The 10,759-nt window shown below is 30.7% G+C and overlaps 5 protein-coding genes across 11 annotated transcripts; 3 read left to right on the plus strand and 2 right to left on the minus strand.

Moving 5' to 3' along the window:
• The first annotated feature begins 1,234 nt into the window (after positions 1-1,234).
• LOC125052486 (39S ribosomal protein L4, mitochondrial) lies at positions 1,235-2,370 on the plus strand. The gene is made up of 2 exons (XM_047653366.1): positions 1,235-2,050; positions 2,119-2,370. Exons 1-2 carry the CDS (start codon positions 1,422-1,424, stop codon positions 2,333-2,335), a joined length of 846 nt encoding a protein of 281 aa, XP_047509322.1. The 5' UTR covers positions 1,235-1,421; the 3' UTR covers positions 2,336-2,370.
• Positions 2,371-2,847: 477 nt separating this feature from the next.
• Positions 2,848-4,288, minus strand: LOC125052487. The gene is made up of 4 exons (XM_047653367.1): positions 4,036-4,288; positions 3,576-3,908; positions 3,327-3,505; positions 2,848-3,037 (listed from the first exon to the last, which is right to left on the minus strand). Exons 1-4 carry the CDS (start codon positions 4,148-4,150, stop codon positions 2,984-2,986), a joined length of 681 nt encoding a protein of 226 aa, XP_047509323.1. The 5' UTR covers positions 4,151-4,288; the 3' UTR covers positions 2,848-2,983.
• Positions 4,289-5,630: 1,342 nt separating this feature from the next.
• On the plus strand, positions 5,631-8,136 carry LOC125052459 (zinc finger protein 559). 7 transcript variants are annotated; one of them, XM_047653314.1, is made up of 10 exons: positions 5,631-5,758; positions 5,827-6,048; positions 6,195-6,334; positions 6,466-6,499; positions 6,736-6,767; positions 6,863-7,018; positions 7,088-7,213; positions 7,294-7,405; positions 7,504-7,632; positions 7,729-8,136. In XM_047653314.1, exons 2-10 carry the CDS (start codon positions 5,932-5,934, stop codon positions 7,942-7,944), a joined length of 1,062 nt encoding a protein of 353 aa, XP_047509270.1. In that variant the 5' UTR covers positions 5,631-5,758; positions 5,827-5,931; the 3' UTR covers positions 7,945-8,136. The 7 variants fall into 7 exon arrangements, with proteins under 7 accessions (XP_047509270.1, XP_047509275.1, XP_047509273.1 ...); XM_047653316.1 differs by having other exon boundaries at positions 5,632-5,758; positions 7,339-7,405; XM_047653315.1 differs by having other exon boundaries at positions 5,721-5,738.
• LOC125052460 (NADH dehydrogenase [ubiquinone] 1 subunit C2) lies at positions 8,074-8,827 on the minus strand. Its single transcript, XM_047653322.1, has 3 exons — positions 8,579-8,827; positions 8,344-8,487; positions 8,074-8,206 (listed from the first exon to the last, which is right to left on the minus strand). The coding sequence occupies exons 1-3, from the start codon at positions 8,736-8,738 to the stop codon at positions 8,157-8,159; spliced, it is 354 nt and encodes a 117-aa protein (XP_047509278.1). The 5' UTR covers positions 8,739-8,827; the 3' UTR covers positions 8,074-8,156.
• An 890-nt stretch (positions 8,828-9,717) lies between these two features.
• Positions 9,718-10,605, plus strand: LOC125052421 (rRNA-processing protein FCF1 homolog). Its single transcript, XM_047653262.1, has 2 exons — positions 9,718-9,875; positions 9,950-10,605. Exons 1-2 carry the CDS (start codon positions 9,873-9,875, stop codon positions 10,559-10,561), a joined length of 615 nt encoding a protein of 204 aa, XP_047509218.1. The 5' UTR covers positions 9,718-9,872; the 3' UTR covers positions 10,562-10,605.
• The last annotated feature ends 154 nt before the right edge of the window (positions 10,606-10,759 follow it).

Here is a 10,759-nt window from a genome sequence, read left to right on the forward strand (position 1 = left end):
AATTCAACCCAGGATCCCCAGTAGACCATGGTTCTTTGAGGTTAAAAGTTCTAAAACTGTCACTTCTATCATTTCCAGAATGCGTTTAGGACATGTTTGTACACCTCATCATTTAGCAAGGCTTCGTATTATTGATAGTAATATTTGTGAGTGTGGAGAAGATATTGGTGACCTTGACCATATTTTCTTCTCTTGTTCCCAATATGACCGTACCTCCTTTCTGAATTCTTTACAATCACTTCATGTTCCGTTTCCGACTAAAATCTCCTGCCTTTTGCTATATCCTTTATTGTATTATCTTCTTTCATAATCTATAATAATATTAAGATGTAATATGTTTATGTACATATTTTATTTTTAACCAGCTTATCCCTTTATTTCCTTTTGATGTCTTTGTTTATTTTTTTTCGCGTGCAGTTTCCCAACCTTTTACTTGAAACTGGCATAAAGTTGAAGCTGTTGCCATAATATTAAAAAAAAAAAAAAAAAAACAACTAAGCGCGCGAATTTTAAATTATTTATTGTCATAACTATCCCATGGAAATTAAGCCTTTCCCATTAGGGGTAAATTAATATCATATCAACCATGAAAATTAAGACACTGGCGAAAGGATGGACTCCTAACTACGTAAGACGTGTTTTCGACCTTTAAAACTACCAAAATTCTCCAATTATTACCAAGAACAAGACCTGGCTGTATGGACTAGTCCTTGCCTTTCCCATTAGGGATAAATTAATATCATCAACCATTATTATACTTGTTCTCCGCGTGTGTAGAAATAAGACATTTCTTCTCTTCTTCTTTGGGTGTTGACCACATCGCTGTGTCCACCAATCAGCAATATATTAAGTACTTTCACCAACTTTAAAACTTTTTCCTCAAAGCTTTATTTATGAAAAATCTATTACTTAATTTTAAACTCGTTGCAATAAATTACTGACCTGTCATTTGAAAGATTTTATAATAGATGTAAAGAAAAACATGTTTTTTCGAAAGAAAAAAATTTTAGTAATTGGGACCATTAATTATATTTATAAATAATAATATGTACATAACTTCATAGCATAATATATATATAAATAAATATAATATATACCATTAGCCACAGATACGTCTCATAAGTCATAAATCGTATACTGTTAACTGTGATAGAGACTAGAGAGTAGTGAGGTCCTTGGCCTAAAGGTCTAGATACCAGGCCATAATCTCCAAAAAAAAAAAAGTTGTGAGGTCCAGAGTGACATTCAGAGAAGAGGTTATAATTTTGTTTTGATTTAACATTAACATATTATTTTTCATATTCGATCATACTATATCCTAAATCTCATTTCATTAATTACGGAATATATGTATATCCAAAGGAAGGAAATAATTTAAACCTAAACATATTTATGAGAACCTGTCCATAATTTCTTAGGCGATGGCGTCTCTGCTTATTAATGCTTTAAAAAAAATTCATATTTCTACTCCTCAAATAAGATCTAGTTTATTTTCATCATCAGCTGTATGTTCGAATACTTTAACTATTACAAAAAAAGATTGGACATATCCCCCTCAATTTACTAAGCCTCGGGAAGTATGGATCGAAAATATGGACACAGTAGAAGAGAAGAAATTGGGACTTTTTGAATTGCATCCTTTAGTGTATGCCGCAACACCTCGTATTGATATAATTCAACGCAATGTAACTTGGCAAAGGAAGTTTCGGTGGGTTTCATGGGCTCACACTAAAACTCGAGCGGAGGTTAGAGGTGGAGGCAAAAAGCCTTGGCCACAGAAAGGACTAGGAAGAGCGCGACATGGTTCAATTAGATCACCTTTGTTTCGTGGCGGTGGTGTCGCACATGGACCAAGAGCAGGAAAAACACACTTTTTCATGTTACCATTTCATTTGCGGATTCACGGCCTCACATCTACATTATCTGCAAAGTTGGCTCAAGATGACTTACATGTTGTTAAAGATTTAGAATTACCATCCGATGATCCAGAATACTTAATTGACCTTATTGAGTCAAGAAATTGGGGTCCATCTGTACTTATTGTTGATGAGTAAGTGTTAGTAATATATATATATATATTAGATTTTTTTCATTATTAACAAAAATATTTTTTTTCAGTACTGATTATGCACCAAGAAATTTAACAGTAGCAAGTGATAGTTTACCACATGTTAACATTATGCCAGTGTATGGTCTCAATGTTTATTCAATGTTGAAACATGATACACTCATTCTGACTCAGTCTGCCGCTGAAAAGATTGAAGGAAGAATACTTCACCTCTTGCATTCTGATACTAAAAAGCAACAGGCTGAATTCAAACTTGATCAAGTATAATGTTTAATATAATGTAAATAAATATATATAGTTTAGCAAGTTGTTTATCTTTTATTTAGGAAAGAACAAATTTTAAAAAGAAGTAAACAAACTTAACACATTTTTAATAGACATTACAGGTATTCTATTATTTTTTAATAATAATATATTAAATCTAACAGTCAGGAAATAAATTAGGCAAATTTGTGATGTAAATCATTAATTAGAGCAAACAAATATCATAATATGATTCTAGTTATTTATTGTCACTACATGTTACTTTTAATTGATAATCCTCATAGGGTAAAAGATAAGCCATATCATACTGACATCCTAGGTTCTACTCCTTTAAAATAATAATTGTTTTAGGTTGGTAGATCCATATCTACCATATTAGCCCATACTACTCATCACCAAAAAATACCTATGTGTTATCAGAAATCAGAATTCAAACAAAAATATTGAGTATGATTTATTTGATATATATACATATTATAGAAAAATCATTAGTTGTAATAATAATAATCATAAGGTAATGCAACAACTTTTTTAATGATTTTAAAGGTGAAGTATATTTTTATTTTACCAACGTTGTTTTGCTTCACATATACTGAACATAATGTGATAATTGTCTTTTTATTATAATAATGTTAATTGTGTATCAGTCAGTCACCTATAGTTTTCTTTTCTGATATGTCTGTCTTCTTGAAATTTGTGGACAACCTAAAACAAAATGCAAAGATTATACTACGAGTTTTGAGATTTAGTCATTTTGTTTTAGTTTATTTAGTTTTGAAATTGTAATAATGGAGAATATGTATGTATAATGTATATATAAAAATGTACTTATTTTAGTGTTTTGTTATCAGAACGGTATCCTATCTTTCCAATTTATTTTTAAAATGAATTGTACCATAGCTCTACATAACTTTTTTATAAAGAATTTTTCAATCAAATCTAATAAACACAAGGTTATTTTGTCCTAACAAATAAGTTAGGACTAACAACTTACTTTACTACAAGGATGTGACTCCACTCCAACCATTTTCTGTCTAATCCTCCACCTTATTTCAGACCAGTTATTCTCTCCAGGTACATTGGGTTTATATTTTTCCCACAATGATGAATAGTAATGATACAAAGATACTGGGTCACATTTCTTTTTTGGCCTGGCTTTAGGAACTTTTATTACTGAAACAACAAATTTTTAATACAAAAATAATAAAGATCAGTTTATAATAAATAAATCCAATTTACTTACAATTTTCAGATAAAGTAGTTGTAGGTTTAGAAGATTCTTTAACACTTCCAGGTTTCTTTTCTATCCTAACACATGAACATGATCTTTGTGCAGGTTTTTCTTCAACCTTTTGTCCCAAAGTTGGTGCAGATTGCACTAGTCTTACAGATAGAGGCTTTCGAGGCCCTTCAAACCCTTTACGACAACATACATGTTTCCCGGTATATGCTTTAGACCGGCTTCGTGAGGAAAAAGTACTAGCACTATGCAATCTTTCTGGACCTTCTTGCTTATCACTACCAAAAGGAGAAAGACTTTTATGTTGCAAATCATATTTTATAAGCTTTTTAAGATCTGAAATTAAAAAAAACTTTTACTATAATCTAAGTTAAGTTGAAAAGTTAAAAATTTATCACGCTCGCATACTTTATTAAAATATAGCAGATTAGCAAAGATAACTATATAAATAAAATATGTTTACCTGTTATAAAATATTTTAGAACTTCACCGCTTATATTATGTATACCTAAATAGTTCAAGTACCTCAGTATTTCTCGGGCATCTAAATGGGAAGTCATATCAATATAATCGTCCATTCTGGTAAATGTATAAAATCGGTAACAGTTTATTTCAATAGAATTAATGATAGAAATATGCCTAGTGCTTGTGTATTAATTGTGTACCAGCTGTCAGAATTCTCTAAATGTTTATGACACTAATACAATCTAGAAAAGGCAATCGGATAGATGAAATTTGAAAATATATAAAAACGGTTAATTCACAGAGTGGGCAGTGCTGCCATCTCCTACAAAATATTCCCTCTAGAACTAGGGATGCTCGATGGTCATCGATCAAACCATTATTTCTGTTTGACATATTTGACAGCGCTCAAGACGAGTTTGTGACTTGAATGAATCGAAGGTAGAGACTCAAATATGTTAGACCAGATTTATAATATGTTATCTGTACTACGTAAATTCTTTTGGACTTCGCAACACAAATATCATAACACAAAAGCATCAATATCGCACAGTAAGAATCTCTATCTCGTTAAAATGTTGAAAGCACAACACAAAAGCGTCAATTATGCACTCTCTCTGGAGTCTCTTCGTAATTGATGATTATGCAGCAAAATTAGCTTTTTTGCAGTAGCTCTCTTTTCAGCAAGAACTAATTACCTTAATTCAAATACTGAACTTATGAATATAAATCGGGTTTTAGAGAAGAAACAGCAAAACGATTTTGAGATTTTCACTTTACAACTTCATTATGTTGTATATAGAGAGAAAAACCTGAAGTCCCTTAAAAAGTTTTTTTACCGTAGTTATGTATAGGTATGTTATCTAAAGCTGGCGGCTTCAACACATTTACACTTTGTGCTTGTGTAGTGTCTGTGAATAAGCGCGAGACGTGATGTCAAACTGTAATACAATCACAAATACATCACGAAAAGACTGTGCGTCTCTCTCGCGCTCGGTCAAGCTTATGAGTATAAAAGAGACAGTTATCGTTTTTCTTTTGCTACTGTTTATGTTGATCTTTACTGTTTTATATTATTATTATTTTATACATGTTGATCTTTTTTCAAACATTACCAGGGCAATCTCGTGAAATGGTGCACAATGTTTTGAATTATTTTAAGCATCTTATTAAAAACAGTTTAATGAAAAAATGTTATATTTAATTTGACATCAGATGCGATTGGGGTTTCTAAGAGGAGTATTGAAAGAATAGTTAGTGAAGTGTGTTGATCTAGATGGAGCTTATGTCAAAAAATGAAAAATTATTTACACAAACTACTCTTATACATTCTTGGTCGGGCTTAGAACTTTTGGATCCACCCTCGTATGCACATAATATTTATATGTATTTGACACATTTTTATTTTTTTACAACCCACCCAACCTTACTAAAACCAGAGTAGACTAAAATATATAGCTTGGAAAAAAGTAATATTTTTAAACATTCTGTATAGTGAAATTGCATTAGTGTGAGCACTGTGAACGCGCCAGCTTTCGATAACCGACCTATACCCAGTGTAGCTTTATATTCTAATAAATTTAATAGATAGCCATTATTATAATAAAATAATATGTCTATAGTTATTGATGTTAGTAACATTAATAAAAAGAAAAAAAGCCAATAAAAGTTTGCTAACGTTGAATAATTTTAACTAACAATATGGTAGATATTTCTTCAGTCAGGTCTGGTTGATCTGGATATAGCTGATTGCTTCTTTTGTAGAGCGCTAATCGCTATCCCATTTCCGCAGATAGTGCCATGATACGAAAGCTGACGGACTGGGTATTGGCTGTCTTAACTCTTATGTCTATGGCATTTAAAAAAATATCTGGATTCTGGTCTTAATTATACGAAAATGAATAATAATTTATGTAGAATATGTTTGGAAAAAGGACTGTTGTCATCTATATTTTTAAAAAACTATAACAATATATACATCCGTGATATGGTACAAATTTGCAGCAATGTTATGGTTTGTAAATCTTAATTCTTTTAGTTTCTTTATATTTTTAGAGAGGATTAAATTTGATGCTTTCTACATTCAATTATGTAAAAAACTTTAAATTTAAATTATAGCGATAAACTACAGTCAGTTTATATATGGATTATTACTTTCAGGTAGAACATAGTGATGGATTATCTGATCAAATTTGTAGTAACTGTATTTACAAATTGGAAATTGCATATCATTTTAAACAAACTAGTGAAAGCTCTGATTTACAAATGAGACAACATTTGGGACTAGAACTGTCAAGAAAGTATGATGGACTTTGAATAAATAATTTAATTTCTTTAAATAAAATCTTAAATTTATTTATTTTAATTTTTTACATTGCAATTAATTCGTACAGAAGTTATTCATCAAACCTGTTAATGTATTTTTTTTCAGATATAAAGATGCCAGTATAATGACTGATCCAATGGTATGTAAATAAAACCACTAGTTTCAACTTATTACTCACACCACAAAAGATGAGAGTTTATCTGTCACATAGACAGAGCTCTGGCAAATATTTCTAATCAGGTAGTGAAAATGATGGTTGAGAATGAGACAGATGTTGAAATCTGTCAAACCTCATCTACTAAAGTTTGGTAGCGCTCACCTTTTATGGTGGGTATTCTACTTATGATTTATGACAAACAAATTTGTTATTTTCAGGTTCTTCAGAAGACTACATTAATAAAGAGATGGTTAATAAATACTTTTTATAGTGAAACTATGAATCTCAGACATGTGTGGTAAAAAGTATTGCACCTAATGAATACTCTATTTAACATTATTACAGTAATAAATGTAAGCCAGAGCAAAGGAAAAGGTGTCGAAGGAAACCAGACTCTGAAAAAATGCGACGTGGCCCGAAACCAAAACCAAAAAAAGTACACAAATGTACTCAATGTCATAAAGAATTCAGATGTCAGACACAACTTGATATGCATGTTAGGTAAAGTGGTTTAATATTCAGTTGATTTTGTTTTTACCTGACGTTTTCATTTTAATTATAATATTTCAGAACACATACTGGGGATAAGCCATTTGGTTGTATGTTTTGCCCTAAACAATTTGCACAAAAACATAATCTCACAATACATTTACGTATACACACAGGGGAAAAACCATATCAATGTGAAATGTGCAGGTAACTACTATTCTTGGTTTCAACGCTACAATAATATGTAAAATAGTAATATATAACCGAAACTGATAAACTTTAAAAAGTTTATTGTTTCAGTGCGTTAGTAAAAAATTAATTTTAACTTTTAGCAAAACATTCTCGACTCAAGGGAATTTATCTGTACACTTAAAAACACATACAGGTCAAAAGGATCATGTAAGTTCAGTAAATCCTCTTTTTAGAATATAGATGTAGCAGTTTTAAAAAAGAAAACAATTATTTAAATCTTGTCTAAACACCAATTTTTTTTAAAGATATGTGAAGTATGTAAAAAGGCATTTGTTACATCAAGTGAATTAAATAGACATATGACAAAACATACAGGTTTTAAAAAATTTAAATGTGATCTGTGTGATAAAGGATTTACCCAAAAAAGAGAATTGGTAAGTTGTTTTATCTGTAAATGTTTTTTTGCTAGTGGTTAGTAATAACTAATCAGAAGAAAACCTTATCACACCTGTATTTTGTCTCATTTACAGAGACTACACAAAATGAGAAAACATACAGTGTCTAATGAAGCAGATGATCAAAGGGATAACTTTAATACAATAGACATTGTTAATGTTGATGATGTTAAAATATTGCCATCAACATCTAAAGATTCCACACATTGTAAGAGTGATGTAAACTTAACCATCAAAAATCAAGGGTTATATTTATTTAGCCACTCAGTATTTGGACAAACTTTAACTTAAGTTCCATTAAGTTCAATAAACTTTGAGCATATAAATAAGTTAAGTAACAGTAGTAAAAAAATGGTGTTTTAATGTTTTATAATTAAATTATAAAGATTAATTTAACTAGAGTATGGAATAAGAAGCACATTATAGTTTGTTTTATTTATTTCAACATTTATGCTAAACAATTATTAAATACATCACTAAATCTGTTTTGGTTTTTTTCACAATTATCTGATAGGCACCCAGGGTTCCAGGATATCTGCAATCTTCTTTCTTTCTAAAGAAAATAAAATTGTGATTTTAGCAATATAAAAATTCAAAACTTTAGATGACCAGTTAAATAACCTTATTTTCTACCACCAGTATAAAATATTAAAGAAATCAGAAATCTTTCATAATAAATACATAACTTACCTGGTACAGGAAAATCTTCAGAGTGCAACTCAATGTAGTGTCTAAAAACGGCATCTTTTTCAGCTAAATAATCATCCCTGTACTTTTGCACGTATGTAAGTAAGCCACACCAGCCAACAGTTGCAATAACATGCTTTTGAATACCTAAAAGTATCAATTATAAATTTCAAATACAAATTTTTGGATTTCTTTCGTCTATACCATAAGGATTTGTTTTTATTATGTAATTGCTCACCACTCATAATAGGTCGACGAGTCCCAAAATTCATGAAAACTCCCGTGCCCAGGCCAAACGCAACTCCCATTATATAAGACCAATATTGATTTAAAAACGGTTTTTTTCTTCCTTCATCACCAAGTTTTAAAAGATCAATAGCTGAAAGCTGGCTGCTCATTTTATTAATACTTCAAGAATTTCTTGTTTAATAGATCTGGAAAGTGGAAAACAGAAAACTGTTTGTTAAATGTTAAGTGTTAACTATAAAGAAATGGCTGTCAGCTGTCATTGTTAGGAAGAGAACAAGCGTAGACACTGCGACATATTTACAATTGTTTATATTCCTGATCTGTGCTGTCTACTTTTTGATCCAGTCGGTGACCAGTGATGCCAACTTGGGTGTTTGCCCGCCAAATTAAGGGGAAATGAAGATGTCCAGGAGTACAATTATTAAAGAAATGTGTTTATTTGATTCTTAAAAACAAAAGTGTGCGTGCGTGCGTACTTATGTACGCGCGTAAGAAGTTATACTTCTTTGGCATTATTAAAAATAGTTTTTGATTGCATGCAAATAATTAATTACAATTAAATACCTTGATTATTTACTGGAAAAGGAGTCATGATAGTCAATAAAAGTTCAGTTTACATTTGAAAAATTAAATAAATAAATATTTATTATTATTCTCTTACATTAAGTGTAACATAAATTCTATTCGAATGTTGTTTTTAAATTATGTCCAATGCCGTAGCATCTTCAGTGGGCAACTTCATTACTGTTAATTTATATTTTTACATTTTTTTTTACATTACTGTTAAACTGTTAATTTTGTGTCACGGTGCGCGCGCATCGTAAAATTTCACTCTCATCCATTTTTCATAACGCGCCTAAAGAAGTATACTTCAAAAATGCAAGATTCTCTAAAATTTATATTAAGCTTCGAATCGAACTAACAAACTAAACTTTGAATTAAGTGGCTATAATTGAAATATATAAAAATGCTATAGTACTCAAAGATCGAAATAACGTCTATTCAACACTACTTGAATGTATTTTCAATGCATATTTAAAATTACCTCTCCAATGAATGTACAACAAAAACTTTAAAACGGGATTTTAATCGATATTTAGGTTATTTAAAGTTGGTCCTGGGGGTAAATTTCTGTAGTTGCTGTTGGCATCACTGTACCGTCGGTGCCTACTGTCTAGTACTTAGTAGTGTGTGTAAATATTTTATATTTTTATAGAGAAATAAACAAAAAGGGGTTATAAAACGTGTGAATTTTTATATCGGTACTAAATAATATTTCTAATATGGTAAGTAAACTGCGATTGTTTACAATGGTTGGTAATAAAATAAAACACTCAAACATCAATTCGTTTTGTTGTAGGGCAAGCAAAAGAAAACTAGAAAGATAGTTGAAAAGAGATTTGCACAAATGAAGAAAATGATAAGCCCCAACGACAGTAGGATAAAGCCAAGTGAACGCAAAGGTTCGTCAAAAAAGAAACCGGACCCACATTCTTTAAAGATACGAGAAGTGCCACAATCGAGTTCAGCTTTATTCTTTCAATATAACACACAGCTTGGCCCTCCCTACCACATCATTATCGATACCAACTTTATTAATTTTTCTATTAAAAATAAGTTAGATATAGTACAAAATATGATGGACTGTTTGTATGCTAAATGTATTCCATACATTACCGATTGTGTATTAGGAGAACTAGAAAAACTTGGACGGAAATACAGAGTAGCCTTAAGAATAATCAAAGACCCTCGATTTGAAAGACTGGGTTGTTTACATAAAGGAACATATGCTGATGACTGTATTGTTCAAAGAGTTACACAACACAAATGTTATATTGTAGCTACTAATGATAAAGACTTAAAAAGACGATTAAGGAAAATACCTGGTGTACCAATCATGTATGTTGCAGATCATAAATATACTATAGAGAGAATGCCTGATGCTTATGGGGCACCAAAAGGTGCAATTTAATTGTTTACTTGCCTAGAGATTAAAGAACTAAGTTATCTTTACTATTCAATGTTTTCATTTAACCATTGTCTTGTCCAAAAGATCATACAGAGATATGTGTATTTTCCAGTGTCCACCCTAAAATTTATAATTGGTAACTCTGCATGGCCCCCAGCTCCCTCTTTATTTACACAGAATCTTTACAAATCATATCAAAAC

This window comes from Pieris napi, chromosome 9 (assembly GCF_905475465.1).
Source record: "Pieris napi chromosome 9, ilPieNapi1.2, whole genome shotgun sequence".
In the NCBI taxonomy this organism is placed as follows: domain Eukaryota; kingdom Metazoa; phylum Arthropoda; class Insecta; order Lepidoptera; family Pieridae; genus Pieris; species Pieris napi.

Bases quoted from the DNA above. Each gene is read 5' to 3' on its own strand.
- LOC125052486 (XM_047653366.1), top strand. From the start codon at position 1,422: ATGGCGTCTCTGCTTATTAATGCTTTAAAAAAAATTCATATTTCTACT. The intron at 2,051-2,118 runs GTAAGTGTTAGT...ATTTTTTTTCAG, and splicing joins TCTGTACTTATTGTTGATGA to TACTGATTATGCACCAAGAA.
- LOC125052487 (XM_047653367.1), bottom strand. From the start codon at position 4,150: ATGGACGATTATATTGATATGACTTCCCATTTAGATGCCCGAGAAATA. The intron at 3,909-4,035 runs GTAAACATATTT...TTTTAATTTCAG, and splicing joins TCTAAAATATTTTATAACAG to ATCTTAAAAAGCTTATAAAA. The intron at 3,038-3,326 runs GTAAGTTGTTAG...ATTTTGTTTTAG, and splicing joins AGTCACATCCTTGTAGTAAA to GTTGTCCACAAATTTCAAGA.
- LOC125052459 (XM_047653314.1), top strand. From the start codon at position 5,932: ATGAATAATAATTTATGTAGAATATGTTTGGAAAAAGGACTGTTGTCA. The intron at 6,049-6,194 runs GTTTGTAAATCT...TATTACTTTCAG, and splicing joins AAATTTGCAGCAATGTTATG to GTAGAACATAGTGATGGATT. The intron at 7,406-7,503 runs GTAAGTTCAGTA...TTTTTTTTAAAG, and splicing joins ATACAGGTCAAAAGGATCAT to ATATGTGAAGTATGTAAAAA.
- LOC125052460 (XM_047653322.1), bottom strand. From the start codon at position 8,738: ATGAGCAGCCAGCTTTCAGCTATTGATCTTTTAAAACTTGGTGATGAA. The intron at 8,488-8,578 runs GTGAGCAATTAC...TGATACTTTTAG, and splicing joins TCGTCGACCTATTATGAGTG to GTATTCAAAAGCATGTTATT. The intron at 8,207-8,343 runs GTAAGTTATGTA...TATTTTCTTTAG, and splicing joins TGAAGATTTTCCTGTACCAG to AAAGAAAGAAGATTGCAGAT.